The sequence below is a fragment of the Vipera ursinii genome (assembly GCF_947247035.1).
Source record: "Vipera ursinii genome assembly, chromosome: 5".
NCBI classification, from domain to species: Eukaryota; Metazoa; Chordata; class Lepidosauria; order Squamata; family Viperidae; genus Vipera; species Vipera ursinii.
The window spans coordinates 90,922,021-90,941,122 of record NC_139518.1 but is presented as its reverse complement, the minus strand read 5'-3'; the positions used below and the strand labels follow the sequence as shown (position 1 = coordinate 90,941,122).

General features: G+C 41.0%; 1 protein-coding gene across 9 annotated transcripts in view; it reads left to right on the top strand.

Moving 5' to 3' along the window:
* USP54 (ubiquitin specific peptidase 54) overlaps positions 1-19,102 on the top strand; it is a 158,955-nt gene that overhangs the window by 124,703 nt on the left and 15,150 nt on the right. For 6 of the 9 annotated variants that reach the window (XR_014492701.1, XR_014492702.1, XM_083364159.1 and 3 more), the window contains exons 19-22: positions 3,877-5,246; positions 6,037-6,137; positions 11,737-11,865; positions 15,157-15,346. Coding sequence is in view for 6 of the 9 variants with exons in the window: in XM_083364159.1 (XP_083220285.1) it covers positions 3,877-5,246; positions 6,037-6,137; positions 11,737-11,865; positions 15,157-15,346 (1,790 nt within the window). In the remaining 3 variants the exon portion in view is untranslated. Of the gene's footprint in view, positions 1-3,876; positions 5,247-6,036; positions 6,204-11,736; positions 11,866-15,156; positions 15,347-19,102 lie in introns of those variants that run through there. The other 3 variants (XR_014492703.1, XM_083364163.1, XM_083364164.1) reach the window with 3 other exon arrangements.

Here is a 19,102-nt window from a genome sequence, read left to right as displayed (position 1 = left end):
CACGCAGCACATGTAAGTCCAAGCATGGATGAAGAGGTGGGGGGAGGCAGGTGATCTGGATACGCTGCGCAGCCGCCTGCATCACAGGAAGCTCGCATAGGAGCAGCAGCAGCGGGAGAAGACAGGTGAGACCACACCTGGAATACCGTATCCAGTTTTGGTCATCACATTAAAAAAAAGATGTTGAGACTTTGGAAAAAGTTCAGAGAAGAGCAACTAAGATGATCACAGGCCTGGAGACTAAAACATGAAAAACAGCTGCAGGATTTGGGTTTGGCTAATCTAAAGAAAAGAAGAAATAGGGGTGACATGATAGCAGCATATCAGTATTTGAGGGGCTGCCACAAAGAAGAGGGGGGGTCAAATTCTCAAAAGCACCAAAGGGCAGGAGTTGGAAACTAACCTGGAATTAAGGAGAAACTTCCTAACAGTGAGGACAATTAGCCAGTGGAACAGCTTGCCTTCAGAAATCATGGGCACTCTATCACTGGACATTTTTAAGAAGAGACTGGACAGTCACTTATCTGAAGTGGATAGGTTCTTCTGCTTGAGCAGGGGGTTTGTGTACTGTACAAATTTGATGTTTTCTAACCCCTCATCCAAGTTATTTATAAATATGTTCAAGAGTGGGAAGTATAAGAATGGAAACCCATACACCTATTGACATTTCCCACAATTTTGACATAGGGCCATTTAAATAAATTGGGGGAGGGGGCGATAAGTCAGTCACTTTTGTACCCATCTAATGGTGGCATAATCCAGCCCATTCTTATCACCACCTCTACAAGAATTTTATCAGAGTTTTTGCCAACTACTTTGTTGAAGTCTACCACATTCTCATGGGAACTGAGCTGGCAGGTTCATTTGACATGATTTATTCTTGATAAACCCATGCTGGTTTCTAATAAACAATGCTTGTTTTTTAAAAAATAAATTCTCAAAAAGCAGCTTCATAATAATCTATTCGATTCTAGTTGAAGTTGAGGTGCTGCAGTAGATACAGATGGCGCAGTGGTTAGAATGAAGTACTGCGGGCTACTTCTGCTGATTGCCGACTGCCAGCAGTTTAGCAATTCTATTCTCACCGGCTCAAGGTTGACTCAGCCTTCCATCCTTCCGAGGTTGGTAAACTGAGGACCCAGATTGTTGGGGACAATATGCTGACTCTGTAAATCACTTAGAGAGGGCTGTTAAAGCACTGTGAAACGGCATATAAGTCTAAGTGCTATTGCTATATCCAACTAACTGCAATGCTGATAAACTGCCATCTGGTATATTCCCAAGGTTTTTTAATTTTAATAAATATTGAAAGATTATTCTAAATAGACTACCATGTTTTGGCAGTGCAATTGAAGAGTTTTCTGAATTATTATAAATAATGGTCTGGAAAGTATATGTGGAATATAAATCTTTCCTGCACTTCCAAAATTACTTTTTGTTATTTGAACTTGAAAGATTTTAGAACCAGCGATACTTTCTTCATAAGCAAAAGAATTAGATATGTCCTAGTCAAATTTTTCCCTATCCTATTCCTTATGATTTTTTTACTGTATCTGAAAGAGACCTGGATGCAAACTTTATGCAATTTTGTGTTTAGCTGTGTTTCTGTACCAAATTCTTTATCATAATAGTATCTTCAATTATTTATGACAATAGCAATAGAATAGCCCAGGGATGTCAAACTCAATTTCATTGAGGGCCACATCAGCATTGCGGTTGCCCTCAGGGGGCCGGGTGGGTGTGGCCTGGGTGGGCATGGCCTACTGGGTGGGTGTGGCTAAAGTGCATATGGCCTACTGGGTGGGCATGGCCAGCTCTACATCGTTCGCATCGAGGGTGCCTATGGGGGCCTGGGCAGGAGTGGGACAGATCTGAGGGTCTCTGGTAGAAGGAGGGTCTCTGGGCCAGGGCCAAGGCAGTGGGGGCCGTTCCCTCACTGTTTCCAGGATGGCTTCGCGGGCCACATGAAACCACTTCGCGGGCCGGATCCGGCCCCCGGGCCTTGTGTTTGACATGTCTGGAATAGCCAATAACAACAAGAATATGACCTTTAGCAGAAATTCTAGCAAACTATAAATTAGGATCAGATGTACATTATCAGCATCACATTAGGATTTTTATCTGTTTACAATAATGTGAAGTCACAGCTGCCAACTCTTTAGCTGGTGTTGGACTTCATACACATTGAATTCTTCCCAAGAACCTAGCATGTTGTAATGTATTGGCACGTATATGTGCAGAACCAGGCACTATGGCCTTTTGCAATTGAGAGATGGAAATTTTGTCAATGCACGGATTTTTCTAAGTGGTGGCCAAGATTATGGCTACTTGCCCAGTCACGTTTTAGGCTGGATTTGGCATTTTTATTCACTTATTGAGTCCTTCCCAAGGACCTGGGATAGGCAGATGTTGTTTGTTAAAGGGATGATGATGATGATGATGATGATGATGATGATATTGGATAGAAAATGACCAGTTTAAGGATCCTTTTGTGTGGTTTCCAGCTTTCTCTAGTATCGTTCTTTTTTTTGCTATTTAGCAAAACTGCATATTTATGGTCAGGGACCACATGCATTATTTGGAGGACAATGAAGCAAAATGTATTGGGCCACGGCCAAGTTTTTTATTTATTTAATGCTCTCCTTTTCAAAATAACGTTAAACTAATTTTAACTTATTGTGAATCAGTTTGGCTATAGTGGTTGAGGCACCAGGCTAGAAACAAGGAGATCCTGAGTTCTAGTCGCACCTTGGGCACAAAGCCAATTTAGTGTCCTTGGGTCGGTCACTCCCTCTCAGCTCCAGAGGAGGCAACAGATACCACTTCCGAAGTCTTACCCAGAAAACTGCAGGAGCCATCCAGGCAGCTGCCAAGAGTCAACACTGACTCTAAGGCACAAGGGGGGGAAAAGCTTATACTATTATTTCCATGCTTCTTATTAACAGCTAGTACGGGGTTTGAGAGGTTTGGAGACCCTGGAAAAAGAGTTGAAGGGCAAAAAATTGCTTAATCTTTTACCCTACCATAAAAAAAATCCTAATTGCAAAAAAATATTGATTTTGCCTCAGTTTTCATAATTGTCCTTCGGGTTACTGGTCATGGCAAAAAAAACCCTCACACAGCATACATTTATTATTACAACTCCTTGTTTTTATTATCAATAGTTGTGATATTTATCATGTGAAACTCTTATTAAAAAGGAAAGATTCTTCAGCTTTTTATACACAACAGTGCAGGCTGTTAGACTAATTTAGATGTACTTAGTTGAAATACAATTATATATGAAAATAAGAATCATATAAGCTGATTCTCCCATATTCTTTTATATATTATATTGCACAAAACATATTAAAACATAAGAATGTTATCTAATATTTCTCAGTAGAAATTCATTGCATCGTATTGACAGTGGTTGAAGTTTTTTGAACATTTACTGGTGAAAGGTTTTTTTAATGGGGAAAAGAGGGAAACTCAGTTCTAAGAGAAGAATTCTACTGTAATGTGATGGACTGTATTCCTGTACAGTAAGGAATTGCATGATCTTAGTCCATGGTGAGGATATTCTCCATTTGATTCATCTTCAAATCTTCAAGAATATATTAGCATACATATGTTCTTGAGGTTGAAACTGTTGGTCATTGGAGAAATTCTTCAATGACAAATTATTTTTTCCAAAATAGATAATTGTTCTTGGTGCCATTCTGGTACCAGAAAAATTTAGCAATTCTGTATGCAACCATGCAATAATTTTACACTCACAGATGCCAGAAAACACTGATAAATTATGTACCTTGTTAACTTAGTAGATTTTAACTTAGCTTAATATTTCTAATTAGGAATCATCAGTCACTGATGATGATTTTATGTGTGTTTCAGTAAACAGACTAACCCACTCCAAGTACTGCTGAAACAGAAGAGCATGCTGGAACCCAGCAAAGAAGCAGCACCTAGGTCCAGATCCTATGTCCATCCACTTGCTTCCCATCCTGAAAAGGAATCATCATATTCCAAACCCATATTTCAACCCCTTCTTGAGAACAACCTGAACTTTCAAGCTGCATCTGTTACTTTCAGTGATCAAGCTACTACTTTTCCTTATAGACAACCTGGTAGTGACCAATGCATTCAGACTAAGAATGAAATCGATGGTGATGTGAAACTTGCTTCTTCTAGCACTTTAAAAGATTACGAAGACCACAACAGTAATATTAAGGTCAAGAACCTACATAATGCAGCATCTCCTCTTGCCCCCTACTGCAAAATGAATGTAACTATAATAAACTCTGAATCATTACCTACACTCTTCCCCTCTTCACCACCATCAGAAGCTCCACCTGGCAAAAAAGGCCTACATAATCCACTTTTCAATTCAGGAAGCATTTCAGAATGGCCTAGTGCTGCTCCACCTGGGGATCTTCATGGTGCAATACTGCCTTCTCTTCCCCCTCTGCCTCATTGTGTTCCAGAAGAATTACAGACGACTGGACAACTTGAGGTAAACAGTCACGAGAGTTTACATCATCCACAAGAAATTGTCAGTGGGGATTCTTTGAAATCCAAAGGTGTAAGTAGCAAAAGGCATTTTCTTTCCATTGCAGAACAGTTTCAGTGGTTGGAGGGAAATTTCCAAAGACAAGGTACTTATGAGGAAAAGAGGAAGGCAGCTATCCGTTGTGATCAAAACGCTCCAAAATTACAGCAGGAATTCTACAGTAGTCATTTTTACCTCAAGGTGTCAGATGTTGGAAGACAGGAGAATGGAACAGCACCTGCTGGAACGTTGGACTCAAGTCTTTCTAAAATTGAGTTGAGTTCTGAAGATGGTTTTAATGCTTCCAACATCATTTCTGAAAATTCTGATTCACATACAAAAATCCTCTGCAACAAAGGGAAACAATGTTCCTTGAATCCCAAGTTATATCCAAGAAAATGCAGCAGTGAGGAAAAAACAAAATACACCAGTTACAGAAATCCTGCTGGCTCAATTTCATCTGTGCCTGTGGCAAGTTGCATAGACCATGTTAGCAATTTTAACACAGCAATAACTCAGCATAAGACTGCCAACCGGGTTTTGATGCCTGAAAACAAATCACCTGTGATCAGTCAAAGAGCTTTTGGGGAATACCCAGTGCAGAATCAGGAAACAGTGCAGGAGGTTTCTGAGCTGGAATCTCTGTACCAGGCCAGCATGCAAGTACCTCTATTGGGAAAACTGGAAAGTTCGAAACCGGTGCTGAACAAAGCAGGTAAAATTATTTTATGTGCTATGTGTAGTATTTTCTTAGGGGTCTTCATGTTCCTAATACTTTGGAATATGTGTGAATTTAGATTTATGTTGAAAGGCAGTTTTTATTTTGCATTAGGCTGACTGACATTAATACATTAGGAAAAACTGTACTGCATTTCCTAAATGTATTTGAGCACAACCATTGTTGAAGCGAGGTTTGTTAAAAGTATGTGCCAACATTTTTATGTTACATTTAACAAAACTATTTTGATTCTCAGCTGTGTTATTCTTTAGTTACTGCACACCCATTTCTTATGAAAAGAACATTAATTAAAAAGCTCTCAAAAACTGACACCTCGCCTGGAAACAAAGTTTTGGGGGCAATAGTATGTTGTTCTTTGTGGTGTCTGATCCTCACAGCAAAAGCCTTGCAGCAATTCTCTTCTCTCTTTTGTAGTGATCTTTCTGAAATAAAATATATCCTCTTAATTTTCTATTGCATTTTATGTGATTTAATCCATTTCCCTAAGATGAAAATAGGAGAAGCTCACAATAATAAAGAAACTGACTTTAATTATGGTGAATATTTAGATGGATGATTTTGTTATGGCAACTGACATTTATTTCCTGTCAGTTGTTACGAGCTTCCTTTATTTTCATTCTAGGGAAATTAATTAAACCACATAAAATGGAATTCCACATAGAAAATTAAGAGGATATATTTTATTTCAGATAAACTACCTGAAGATCATATAGACAAAACTTCAGTTTAATCTCCTTTCTTTTTTCCTTCTTCTCCCCTGCATCAGCAAACTTGCCTACAAGAAAGACGTATAGGGGTCTGTCAAGAACAGCAGAACCTGAACACAACATCTGCGGAAATATTGGTTCTCCAGAGACTAAGACACATGTAAGGATATGCTAGAGTGAGAACTGGGTTATGGGAATGCTACTTGTACAGATGAAAAAATGTAAGGTAATAAGGTAGGAATATTTTTACCAATGTTAACATTAAACATAGAGGATAAACATTTCAGATAGAGTGTACTATACTTCTTTCCATTTATAGTTGATGCAAGGGATTATTACTAGTAAGATCTTAGATACAGTAGCTGAACATGTTGTAATCCTGTCTTGTTTTTATTTTAAAACAATGGCTATATGATGGATTTCTATAGCTTACTATTGCAACTGACTACAATATAAAATGCTTAACTATCTACCTTAAGGTATTTAACAGAATCCATTCTAACAGTGGATTATATAGATAAGTACTGTATATGGCAGAGATTCACAAAGAGAATAAATGTAAACTTCCACAAGGCCAAAGAGTAAAAACAGAATTAAGCTTCTACAAAAAACTGCCTTAGTCTCTCTGCAGAGTGTGTTCCACAAATAGAATATCATCACTGGAAAAGCTCTCTCTCTCTTACAACTTTGCTTCATTTGCAGAGGCAGAGGAAAATCTCAAGTTCAGATCTGAAGAACCAGGTAGATAAATACAGGAGGAGATGCTTCTTCAGGTAGCTGCCCCAAAACTGTTTAGGATTTAGAGTTTAACACCAGCATTCTGGTGTGCATGTGCAGTCTGGTGGCAGATGTACTAGAATTATCTAATTGCATTAACCAGCTCATTTAGCAATCTAATAACCGTGTTCTGAACCAACTGATGTTTCTGGGCTATTTTCAAAGGCAATCTCACAAATGCTTTCCAGAAGTCCAAAAAGGAAATTACCAGAGCATGAATATCCATTGGAGAGCTATCCCTGTGCAGTCATAGCTGGTATATTAATCTAAAATGATAAAAGGCATTTTGAATCTCTAAGGCCTTTAGCTTTCCTATAACAATATTTTCAATGACTTCAAACTCTCAATATGTAGCAACATCTAGCAATTTTAGTTGACCCTTCCCCAAAGTTAATCAGGACTGGTTGTACACTAGATGAGAAGTTGAAGAATATTTGGAAGAAGAATAGAAGAAGAGGCATAGAATCAAGATCACACGAAGTGATCACACCTGGAATACTGCAGCCAGTTTTGGTCACCATATCACAAAAAAGATGCTGAGAGTTTGGAAAAAATTCAGAGAAGAGCAACTAAGATGATCAAAGGCCGGGAGACTAAAACATACGAAGTATGGCTGCAGGACTTGGGTTTGGCTAGTCTAAAGAAAAGAAGAAATAGGGGAGACATGAATAGCCCCATTCCAGTATTTGAGGGGCTGCCACAAAGAAGAGAGGGTCACGTTATTCACCAAAGCACCAGAGGGCAGGACAAGAAACAATGGTTGGAAAGTGATCAAAGAGAGAAGCAACCTGGAATTAAGGAGAAGCTTCCTGACAGTCAGGACAATTAACCAGTGGAACAGCTTGCCTCCAGAAATCATGGGCCCTCCATCACTGGAGATTTTTAAGAAGAGGCTAGACAGTCACTGGTCTGAAATGGTATAGGTTCTCCTGCTTGAGCAGGGGGCTGGACTAGAAGCTTCTATTCCAGATTCTATTCTATTCTATTCTATTCCATTCTATTCTATTCTATTCTATTCTATTCTATTCTATTCTATTCTATTCTATTCTATTCTATTCTATTCTATTCTATTCTATTCTATTTAGACCATAACAAACCATTTCAATACTGATGCCAAGAAACAACAGGAACATGTTAATTAGGAGCCAAACTTAATTCAAGGGGGTCTTTACATTTTTATGAAGTCTCGGAGTAACAACTTGAGAAAGCAAACATTTGATTTTTCAAGCCACAGGTGTTCTCAAGCAATCCAAAGCAGTTGAACCAGATAAGATCTTGAAGTTTGCACTGGCTTACAACAAAATGGAGACGAGCAAGTTGATTGTGGCACTGAAGATTTGCAGAAATAGCATTTACATTCGAGCAGCTCCCTACTGAATGCACATGTTTGTGATGGGCAAGACTTAGGGGAATCCTTAGTTCTGCAAATTCTGTCCTTAATGGGTCTACTAATTCTTAACTATAACAGTTTGCACATACCAATACATTGCCTCTTTAAAACCCAGGGGATATTCCACAAAGTTATTTTTGTATTTTCCCCATCATTGCTTGGCTTCATTGCTAGAAGAAGTAAACTTGGACTTGTTTGTTTTAACCAAACCAGTAGCTTAGATTTTAAAAGAACTGATTTTAACAAACTCAGAGATTGGGAAAGATTCCATGGATGAAAATTTTAAAAGGGAAAACAATTCAAGAAGCTTGGGAAACTCTGAAGAACTCAGCACAATACCACTGAAAAATAAAAACAGGAAATCCAAAAAGAAAGCAGCATAGTTGCATAAAGATCTCTCTGATAAACTGAAAGAAAAAAGGCTAATGGAAAGAGGGACTCATAACTATGGCAGAATACCAACAAATAGCCCAAACTTGCAAAGATGAAGTTAGGAAAACTAAAGCTCAAAATGAAATAAAACTTGCAGTGAATGTCAAAAAATAATTTTAAAAAGTTTCTTTCAACACATAAAAACAAGAAAAAAGCCAAGGAAACAATCAATCCACTAATGGGAGGAAATGATAAGAAAGTAATGGGTAATGAAGAGAAAACAGAACTACTTAATTCATTCTTTGCATCTGTCTTCACACACAAAGAAAATATAGCTCAGCCTACCAAAAACAAAAGTGTAAAAGATAGACTACAAATACAAATTAAATTAGGCAAGAAAATGGTAAGAGAGCACCTCTTCACTATAGATGAGTTCAAATCACTAGGACTTGATGGATTACATCCCAGAGTTCTGAAGGAACTGGCAAACATGATCTTGGAACCATTGAACCATATACTGTATTTCAAAGATCCTGGAAAACTGGGGAACTATCAAAGGATTGGAAAAAAGCTGATGTGGTTCCTATCTTCAAAAAGGGGGGAAAAACAGATCCAGGGAATTATAGACCAGTCAGCCTGACATCAATACCTGGGAAGATCCTGGGAAAGATAATTAAGCAACAGATCTGTAAACACCTAGAACAGGGGTCGGCAACCTAAAAAAGAAAAAGAGCCACTGGGAACCGGTTCCATCACAAATTAAAAAAAGAGGGAGCCGCGTGCGTGTGTCCATGCACGCGCATGCGCAAAAAGGTTTTTTGCGCATGCGCGGACGCACGCGGCTGCCATTTTTTAAAAAATGAGATGGAACCGGTTCCCGGTTGCCCGACGGCGACGGCCCGTCTGCAAAGCTGCCGCTTTCGGCAGCTTTGCAGACGGGCCGTGGCAGCTTCCTCAAAGAGCGGCGCCCCTGCCCATTCCAAGAGGTGCGCGCGCACCTCTCCGAACGACCGGAGGTGCGCGCGTACCTCCGCGCGAATGGGCAGCGGTGCCGCTCTTTGAGGAAGCTGCCGCGGCCCGTCTCAGCTTCCTCAAAAAGAGAGGCGCCCCTGCCCATTCCGAGAGGTGCGGCAGCTTCCTCAAAGAGCGGCACCGCTGCCCCTTCGCGCGGAGGTACGCGCGCACCTCCCCAAAGGTTTGGGGAGGTGCGCGCGCAACTCCGGTCGTTCGGAGAGGTGCACGCGCACCTCTCGGAATGGGCAGGGGCGCCGCTCTTTGAGGAAGCTGCCGCGGTCCGTCTGCTAAGCTGCCGCTTTCGGCAGCTTCACAGACGGGCCGCGGCAGCTTCCTCAAAGAGCGGCACCGCTGCCCCTTCGCGCGGAGGTACGCGCGCACCTCCCCAAAGGTTTGGGGAGGTGTGCGCGCAACTCCGGTCGTTCGGAGAGGTGCGCGCGCACCTCTCGGAATGGGCAGGGGCGCCGCTCTTTGAGGAAGCTGCCGCGGCCCATCTGCTAAGCTGCCGCTTTCGGCAGCTTCACAGACGGGCCGCGGCAGCTTCCTCAAAGAGCGGCACCGCTGCCCCTTCGCGCGGAGGTACGCGCGCACCTCTCCAAAGGTTTAGGGAGGTGCGCGCGCACCTCTGCCCATTCGGGGAGGTGCGCGTGCACCTCTCCAAATGGGCAGTGCCACTCTCCATTTGGAGAGGTGCGCGCGCACCACTGCCCGTTGGAAGAGGTGCGTGCGCACCGGGCGGCTGGGAGCCGCAAGAGACGGCTCAAAGAGCCGCATGCGGCTCCGGAGCCGCAGGTTGCCGACCTGTGACCTAGAAGCAAGCAAAGTTATAACCAGAAGCCAAATAGATTACTTGGATTTTACTAAGGCATTTGCCAAAGTAGACCATAACTAGCTTGGTAAACTAGTAAAAAGTGGGATAGACACCATCATCACCAGATGGATTTGTAACTGGCTAACAAATTGCAATCAATATGTAGTACTTAAAGGAATTAAATCTTCATAGAGGGAAGTAAGCAGTGAGGTTTCCCAAGGTTCCATTTTAGGTCCAGTTCTCTTCCAATATCTTCATAAATGATTTAGATCAAGTAATAGAAGGGGAATCAAATTTGCAGACAACACTAAGCCAACAGGAATAGCCAACACCCCAAATGATAGTCTGAAGATCCAGGTGCTCAAAAGATGAATATTGGACCATATCTAATAAAATGAAATTCAATGTGAGGAAAAGTAAGATTTTAGGCAAGAGTAAGTAGAGGTACAGATTGGGTGAAACCTCAATAACAGTGAAAGTGTTCTTGGAGTCCTAGTGGATACTCTTCTAAATATGACCCAGCAGTATGCAACAACTGCCAAAAAAGCCAATGCAATCCTAGGTTAACAGAGGAATAGAATCAAGATCATATGTAATACTAGTACCACTTTACAAAGACTTAGTAAAACCACACCAGGAATACGACATCCAGTTTTGGTCACCCCATTATAAAAAAGATGTTGAGACTTTGGAAAGAATGCAGAGAAGAGCAACAAAGATTATTAGGGGCCTGGAGGCTAAAACATACAAAGAACAGTTGAAGGAATTAGCATGGCTAATCTTGTGAAAAGAAGGAACACGGATGAAATGGTTCAGTGTTCCAATATTTGAGGGGCTGTATTTGAGGGGCTGCCACGAGAGGGGCTCAATCTAGTTTCCCAAACACCTAAAGGCAAGACAAGAAAGAATGGATGAAAACTAAGCAAGGAGAAATCCAACTTAGAACTAAGGAGAAATTTCTTGACAGTGAGAACAATCAACCAGTAAACAGCTTCAGAAGTTGTGGGTGCTCCATCACTGGAGGCTTTTAAGAAGAGCCTGGATAACCACTTGTCAGAAATAGTATAGAGTTTCCTATTTGAGCAGAGGGTTGGACTAGATAGAAGACCTACACGGTCTCTTCCAACTCTGTTATCCTATCCTTTCAGTTCTTAATTTCCTTTTGATGAGGATCCTATTCAAAAGTATGATGAATAAAACCTTAGCCTAAATAATAATGTAACAGTTGTATATCACCCACCTCTCAACAACTCTACACAGCTCACAATAATCAAAGTAGATTCAACCTAGTAGTTATAAAAACTTGAAATGAACTCAGTCCGTGATATTGTAGGAGTGCTTGAATACTGTGATTCTGTACATTCATTTACCATGAAGTTTTCTTTCTGAATACAGGTGCCAAATACTGGCCAAGAGCCAGAAGAGGAAACCTACAGTGCAGAGAACTTCCGTCGCATTGCACGCAGTCTCAGTGGGACAGCCATCACAAGCAAAGAAGAGAAGCTTGCTTCTTCTCAGAATTTTGTAAGTAAAATGGTTGAAAAGGAAATTTCTTGAACTGCTGCACTTTATTGGTTTAGTGTGATTATCCATTTAAGATTCAAATGCCCTTTATTTAATTTTGCATTTCTAGTGCCTGACTTACTTTCTAGTACATTTGAGTTTTCCTCCTTCTCTTTCTGTGTAATCTCTACATTTTTCCAGCACCTGTTGCTGTTGTTGTTACTTAATAGTATTTAAAACAATAGTTTTCTCCACAGGTGCTGGAAAAATGTAGACATTGCTAAAAGCACTACCTGTTGGTATGATGACAGTTCATTTCAAGGTCATGCTGGTATGCGCTTTAAAAAGTTTTTAATTAATTTACTTGAATGGAATGGAAAAAACACAAAGCAATAACAACATTATATGTGTGAGGGTTTTATGTATGTATAAACAAGGGACACAGTGGCTCAGTGGGTTAGGACGCTGAGCTTGTCGATCAAAATGTTGGCAGTTTGGCGGGTCGAATCCCGAGTGCCGCGTAACAGAGTGAGCGCCTGTTACTCGTCCCACCTTCTTCCAACCTAGCAGTTCGAAAACATGTAAAACTGCAAGTAGAAAAATAGGGACCACTACAGTGGGAAGGTTCCATGCAACTTTGGCGTCTAGTCATGTCGGCCACATGACCACGGAGACGTCCTCAGACAAGCACTGGCTCTTCGGCTTTGAAACGGAGATGAGCACTGGCCCCTAGAGTTGGAAACAACTAGCACGGATGTGCAGGGGAACCTTTACCTTTTTATGTATAAACAACTCATTCATAAGTTGCAAGTAATATTAGGTTTTAAATCCACTGAGAAATTAATATAATAAATTTATATTTCCATGTTAAAGGACATGTCTCCTAGCAATAAGAAGAATATGGAAGGTCCATTTCCATTGCCCAGCTATCAATTTGCATATAAGAAGAATGTAATTGAAAAGAACATTCAAAATATTACATCCTGTTCACATTTCAAATTGTAGGACATCACAAAAACAAATGCCTTAATGAAACAATCTCTTTACACCTTTAACACAATTATTTATTAGATGTATTTAATTAGGCTTATATGGTACCCAAGAAGTATACATAGCACTCCCTATTTTTCCTCATAATAACAACCTTGTGAGGTAGGTTGAATTGAGAACATTTGTTTGGGTCAAAGTCACCCAGTGAACATCTGGACTACGTAGACTAGAACCTTTGGTCTCCCTGCTGCTAATCAACACCTAATCACTATCTCACATTGATCCAGAAAGATTTATGTGTTCCTTTTCAATACAAAGGTGAAGGTAAAGGTCCAATTAGTCCAAAATATTGTTTCTTGAAAAAGCTTTAATATCTTTTCCCATTTTTTATGCCAATATATAGATGAAATAAGGATCTCCAGTTCCTTGTGCCATTCAGTCATTAATATGAGTGTGTCAAATTGCTTTATAATTAACAATTATTATAAACACAAATTACGAGCCTTTTGTGCCCCATAAGATTTAACTACTGCTTATAATAACTATCTGAACCTGAAAATGGCCATGTTTAAATTGAGTTGTCAGTAGATATTGCCAGTATAACACTTTAACATAGGATATTGTGGGAGAAAGCCATCAGGGTGACTCTCTCTCTCAGTTCCCAACATGAGTTTGGGGTAATAAGCCAGTCAATTCCTGTCACAACAATGGATCAACTCTCAGAAGAACCAAAAAAGTGGACCCTACACTTGAGGGGAAAATGTTAGAAAGGAAACAAAATTGTACAAACACGACCCCCCTCCCATCATTAGTATCCAACAAGTAGCCTAAACATTCTGTTCATCCAAACATCCATCAAAATATTTTCTTATATTCCATCCTCACATGGGAAGGATTGGCAAAATCCAATTTAGCTTGGTTACATTTGCTGTGTAATTAGGGCAATTATTTATTCCTAATAATTTTTTTCTTTGCTCAGTTTCTGGTCAAAGTATCCAAAATAGCCAAAAGAAAAGAAAAATAATTGATTAAAATCAGCATATTTTTTTCTGCTGCAAATACTGTATTCTTTTTTTTACTGAATGTGAGAACAAAAACTATTCATTGCTTCTCTCTTCAAATTATGAAATACTATTTTTTATTTACACTCCTTAGTTGTTACTTGCCAGCTGATTCTTAGATATGCATTACTGAGTATTTGGTAGGAGAAAGAAGAAATGGAACAATTTCTAAAGAATCTCCTATGAAAAATATTCTTAAGTAATTGACATGTCTTCCTAGACGTTAAAACATATTCAACTGTGCTAGTTCCTGTACTTGAGAAATGGATATTTCTCAGCCTGTACATTGTCAATTAGAAACTTTGAGGAATCTGTCTCTCCATCTGTCATAACGCCAAGAAACTACAGCCATGATGAGAAAAATGATCACCACCAGAATAAAAATTAAAAACAATGATATGTGAAAACATGCATGGAGGTGCTTCAAATGTTCTGGTTGGGGCTGTTCTGTTCCAGGTATTAACTAAGATGTGGCTGTTCCAAGCAGGGAGAAGTTGGAAAAGGCCAGGGCTGAGGAGTTTCCTCGGCCATGTCAGTCAGGGACCTGAGTGGTGGCAGCAACAGCTGAGGAAAGGGGGCAAGGCAGAATGGGAAAAGAAGATGTTAGAACAGGGGTGTAAAACTGCCGGCCCGCGGGCCGGACACGCCGCAACAAAACCGCGCCCACCCCATTGCCGGCAATGGGAAAAAAGCTCCGATACGTTGCGTGACGTCACGTGACGTCGCGAGTTTGACATGTCTGCATTAGAAGATCGGGGGGGAGGAAATGGGGGACTTAGTGATGTGCTACAGCAGCTGAGGGAAGGGAGAAAGGAAGTCAGCAGCAAGTGCCTTGTGGGCATGCTGTATTAGAGCGTTGTGCAGCAGCAGCACTTAGACTTATATACCACCTCACAGTGCTTTACAGCCCTCTCTAAGCGGTTTACAGAGTTAGCATATTGCCCCCAACAATCTGGGTCCTTATTTTACCAACCTGGGAAAGACTGACTCAGAATCGAACTCCTGGAGTGACCAGTGAGTTGGCCCACAATACTGCATTCTAACTACTATACCACCATGGGTGCTGAAAAGATGGTGTTTTACTGTTTATGTATTTGTGCTAAAATAATGTTCTGGATAATGTGATGTTGCAAGTACCTTTTTTTCTTATATTTTGGTAACTTTTATTGATTTCCTGGCTCTGTGCTGGCCATCTGTTTGCCCTTGTTGATTCCAGTTTTAGTATTTATTTATTTATTTCTCTTTTTCTTTGTTTTAAAAGGAAGTGTCCAGCAAGAAGAAACTGTCAGTGGAAGCCAAATCCTATTCTTCCAGCACTACTTCTCTTTCCTTCCCTCCCAATTTGCCTCCTGTGCTCCCCTTCTGTCCTCAGCACTCTTCACCCCAACTGCAGCACTTCTCCCATGATGCTCCAGTGACTAGTATGGTGAGCAAAATGCATAGACAATCAGGTAAATGACTGGGCTTTTTAAAAAAATGTATTTGCTCATCATTTTTAAAAATACAAGAAAAAAGAGTGAACAAACAACAACAAAAAGAAAATAAAAATACTGATACAGAAATATAAAATTGGTAAGTAGATAAAGAATTAATACCTGGTGAGATCCTGGAAAAAGATAATCAAGTAGCACATTTGTGAGCACCAAGAAATGAACAAGTCAATTACTAGAAGCAAGTATGGGTTTGTTAAAACAGATCATGCTAGACAAGCCTTACTGCCTTCTGTAATACAGTCAGTAAATTAGTGATCAGGGAAATACTGCAGATATAGTTTACTTGGACTTCTCTAAGGCATTTGACAAAGTAGACCACAAACTACTTGGTAAGATAGAACAGTGTGGGATAGACAGCATCACCACCAGATGGATTCGTAACTGGCTGATCAATCACACTCAGCATGTAGTCCTCAGTGGAACTACATCTACATGGAGAGTAGCATGTAGTGGGGTACCTTAAGGTTCTATCTTGGGCCCAGTACTCTTCAACATCTTCACAAACTAGATGAGGGGATAAATGGGGAACTCCTCAAAATTGCAATGACACCAAGGTGGGGGAAATTGCTAACACTTTAGATGATAGACTTAAGATTCAGAAGGTCCTTGACAGACTTGAACTTTGGGTCCTACCTAACAAAATGCAATTCATTGGTGAGAAAATAAGGTCTTTATACATAGGCAAGAAAAATTAAATGCACAGATATAGAAGGTGGTACCTGGCTCAACAGTACCTGTGAGAGAGATCTAGGTGTCCTTCCCCCCAGGAAGTAGTCCTAGTACTAGACCACTATTTAACTATGATCCCACAGTATGCTGTAGCTGTCATAAAGCTAATGCAGTCGTTGGTTGCAGATGGATAGTGTAAGAAGACCTTACAGCTCAACTAGATCTCCCAAGAAAGCAGAACTCTTGAAACAGGCATCGTATCAAAAGGAACTTTTATTAGGAACCAGTGATAGCAAAGAATCAAAGCGAGGTCTGAGGAAAAATCCCATGCAAGCAGTATACCAAAAGCAATATCTGTTATTCCTCCCCCCAGCGTCCATTTGAAACTCATCCAATCCACACATGGTATATTATTTTGGTAACTGGCTCCATTGGCCCACCCTTCAAAATCTCTCATTTTCGTTTCCCTCTGGCTCCAAGCACAAACTCTCTTCCAGATAAGGGTGATATTATTCGGCTGCATTCCTTCCCCTGGGAGAAGGGCAAAGTAGCAAGACAATGCAAAGCATCCCCCCTCCCAACAGAATGGCAAGTCCCAAGAAATGGTTACAGAAGCATATATAGGATAGAAAGTAAAGTAATACATTTCTTTGGGGATCTGACATATAGCCCCCCTAGAAAAATGACAGATCTACCTGCAAAACAAAAAGAGGAGAGGGGGAGAAAATAAACATGGAAAGGCATATTAATCAGGCTTATCAGGATACCAAGAGTGAAATCATTTGAGTAACGTAGGAACCTTAATATGTTTTTTATATACCCATTCATTCTGGGAGGATGGAAGGTTTTTCCAGGCTACTAAGTACTGTGTGGAAACATGATGTTTACGGAAGTCCAAAATGTCCCACACTTCAAAATGTTCACCCTCAACTAAGATAGGTGTAGGCACCGAAGTTGCAAGTGGTCTAAGGTTAGATGTAATTTCTGGTTTGAGCAAGCTACCATGGAAAACAGGATGGATTTGTCATAGGCTCTTAGGGAACTCTAATTCGACAGTCACTGGGTTGATGATATGTCCTCTGGCCAATTTAGATGACTGGCCAGCTCTCAAATTTCCTCCATGTATTCAGCTACTGGCCACTACCCCTGCTTCACTGTTTTTATGCGATTGTGGGCTTTCCAGTCTGCAAGGCGGTCTTCGAAGCGATGCTGGAGGGCTGCCATAAATCAATTCAAAAACCTCAATTTTGGGACATTGCAGTTGTAAAAGATCACCATCCAGTTAGCCGCAGTATCCTCCAATGCCAGGGTGACCACCCAGACTATCTCCTTGTCTGTTGGCAATGTCCTCCCATATATTTGCATGTAGGTGAAGACCTGAGCAAGGAAGAACCCCAATCTTGGGATTCCCGTCAAATTTCACCCCCAATGGTATCGGCTTCTGGGAGGATGGGGTGGCCCCTCTCTGGGTCTTTGGGGAGGGCGCACTTGCTGTATGGCTGCTGCCACCTCAGTCACCAATGATTCTTCATCAGCTCTTTCCTCCACTTCTTCCTCCGACCCTGGGTGTCCCTTCAGCTTGGCTTTTAGTTCCTCAAAGGACTCCCTCACATATTCCATAGTTTGCTTTAGGATTGCCTCCACCAGCTCTGATTTTGGATCCTATTTTTCTTTCTCGGGGGGGGGGGGAGGCTCCAGATTTTTCTTTTTAGCTTTTTTCTTTCCGCCATCTCGTGTGATGGTCACTTTCTGAGCCCTTCCTTCTCAGTCTTCTTTCTTTCTGACCTTGAGCGACCACCTAGCTCTTTCGCCTTCTGCCGAGGGTCCAGCTTCTTCCAGGTCCCTAGAAGTGCCTTCCTCGGGGTCTGCCAGAGTGACAGCTTCGCTCCAGGTCTCAGTCACAGCCTCTTCCATTATGCTGGTAGGAAGGGACAGATTGATTGCAACCCACCTCGGTAGGGCAGCTGCCTCTCTGGGTTGGGCACTATGCAGACCTCACTTTATGTAAGGACCTGCCTCAACTAGGTCTCCCAAGAAAGCAGAACTCTTGAAACAGGAATTGTATCAAAAGGAACTTCTATTAGGAACCAGTAATAGCAAGGAATCAAAGCGAGGTCTGAGGAAAAATCCCACACAAGCAGTATACCAAAAGCAATATCCGTTACTCCTCCACCCAGGGTCCATTTGAATCTCATCCAATTCACAGGTGGTATATTGTTTTGGTAAGGCCTTCAAGGTCTCTCTTGGTTTCATTTCCCTCTGACTCCAAGCACAAACCGTCTTCCAGATAAGGATGGTGTTATTCGGCTGCATTCCTTCTTGCAAAGTGGCAGGACAATGCAGAGCATCCCCCAAAGAATCCCCCCTCCCAACAGAATGGCAGGCCCCAAGAAATGGTTACAGAAGCATTCTATTCTATTCTATGATGGTGACAAAAAGGATGGTGCTTTTCAGCTGTGTCACAACATGAAACACCTTTATCTTACATTTCCCAAGGAAAAACAGCTGAAAACCTAGTATTAATCAATCAGCTTTAACATCTTGGGCTTTCACGCACTCAGCATCTGCTAAGGGATAGTCTCTTCACAGGTCTAGGTACTGTAACTTTCCCATAAAAATCCTTGAGTTGTATTTTTTTAATTTCATAATGCTTCTCACACACACACACAGCAGTATAGGAGGAGGGGGTTCTTTTATCTGGTCTTAAGCTGGATTTTTGAATGGTTTCCACAAGCTGCATTGGAAAACTGGGTGAACTCGCTTCAATTCTTTTGATAACCGTAACTCCACAGTTACAGGATTTATAAATTTCACAATTGGGAAAGGTCCTATGTACTTATTACTCAATTTCTTGCAGGGCTGCCTTAACTTGAGGAACTTAGTACACAGATATACCTGGTCCCCAATTCTAAAACTCTCTTGGGGAGCCCTCTTCCGATCAGCCTAACTTATACAATTTCCTAGCCTTATCTAATGCTTCTGCACCAATCCCCATGTACTTTTCAAACTATCCATCTATTCAGCTGTGGTTAGCTTCAGTCCACA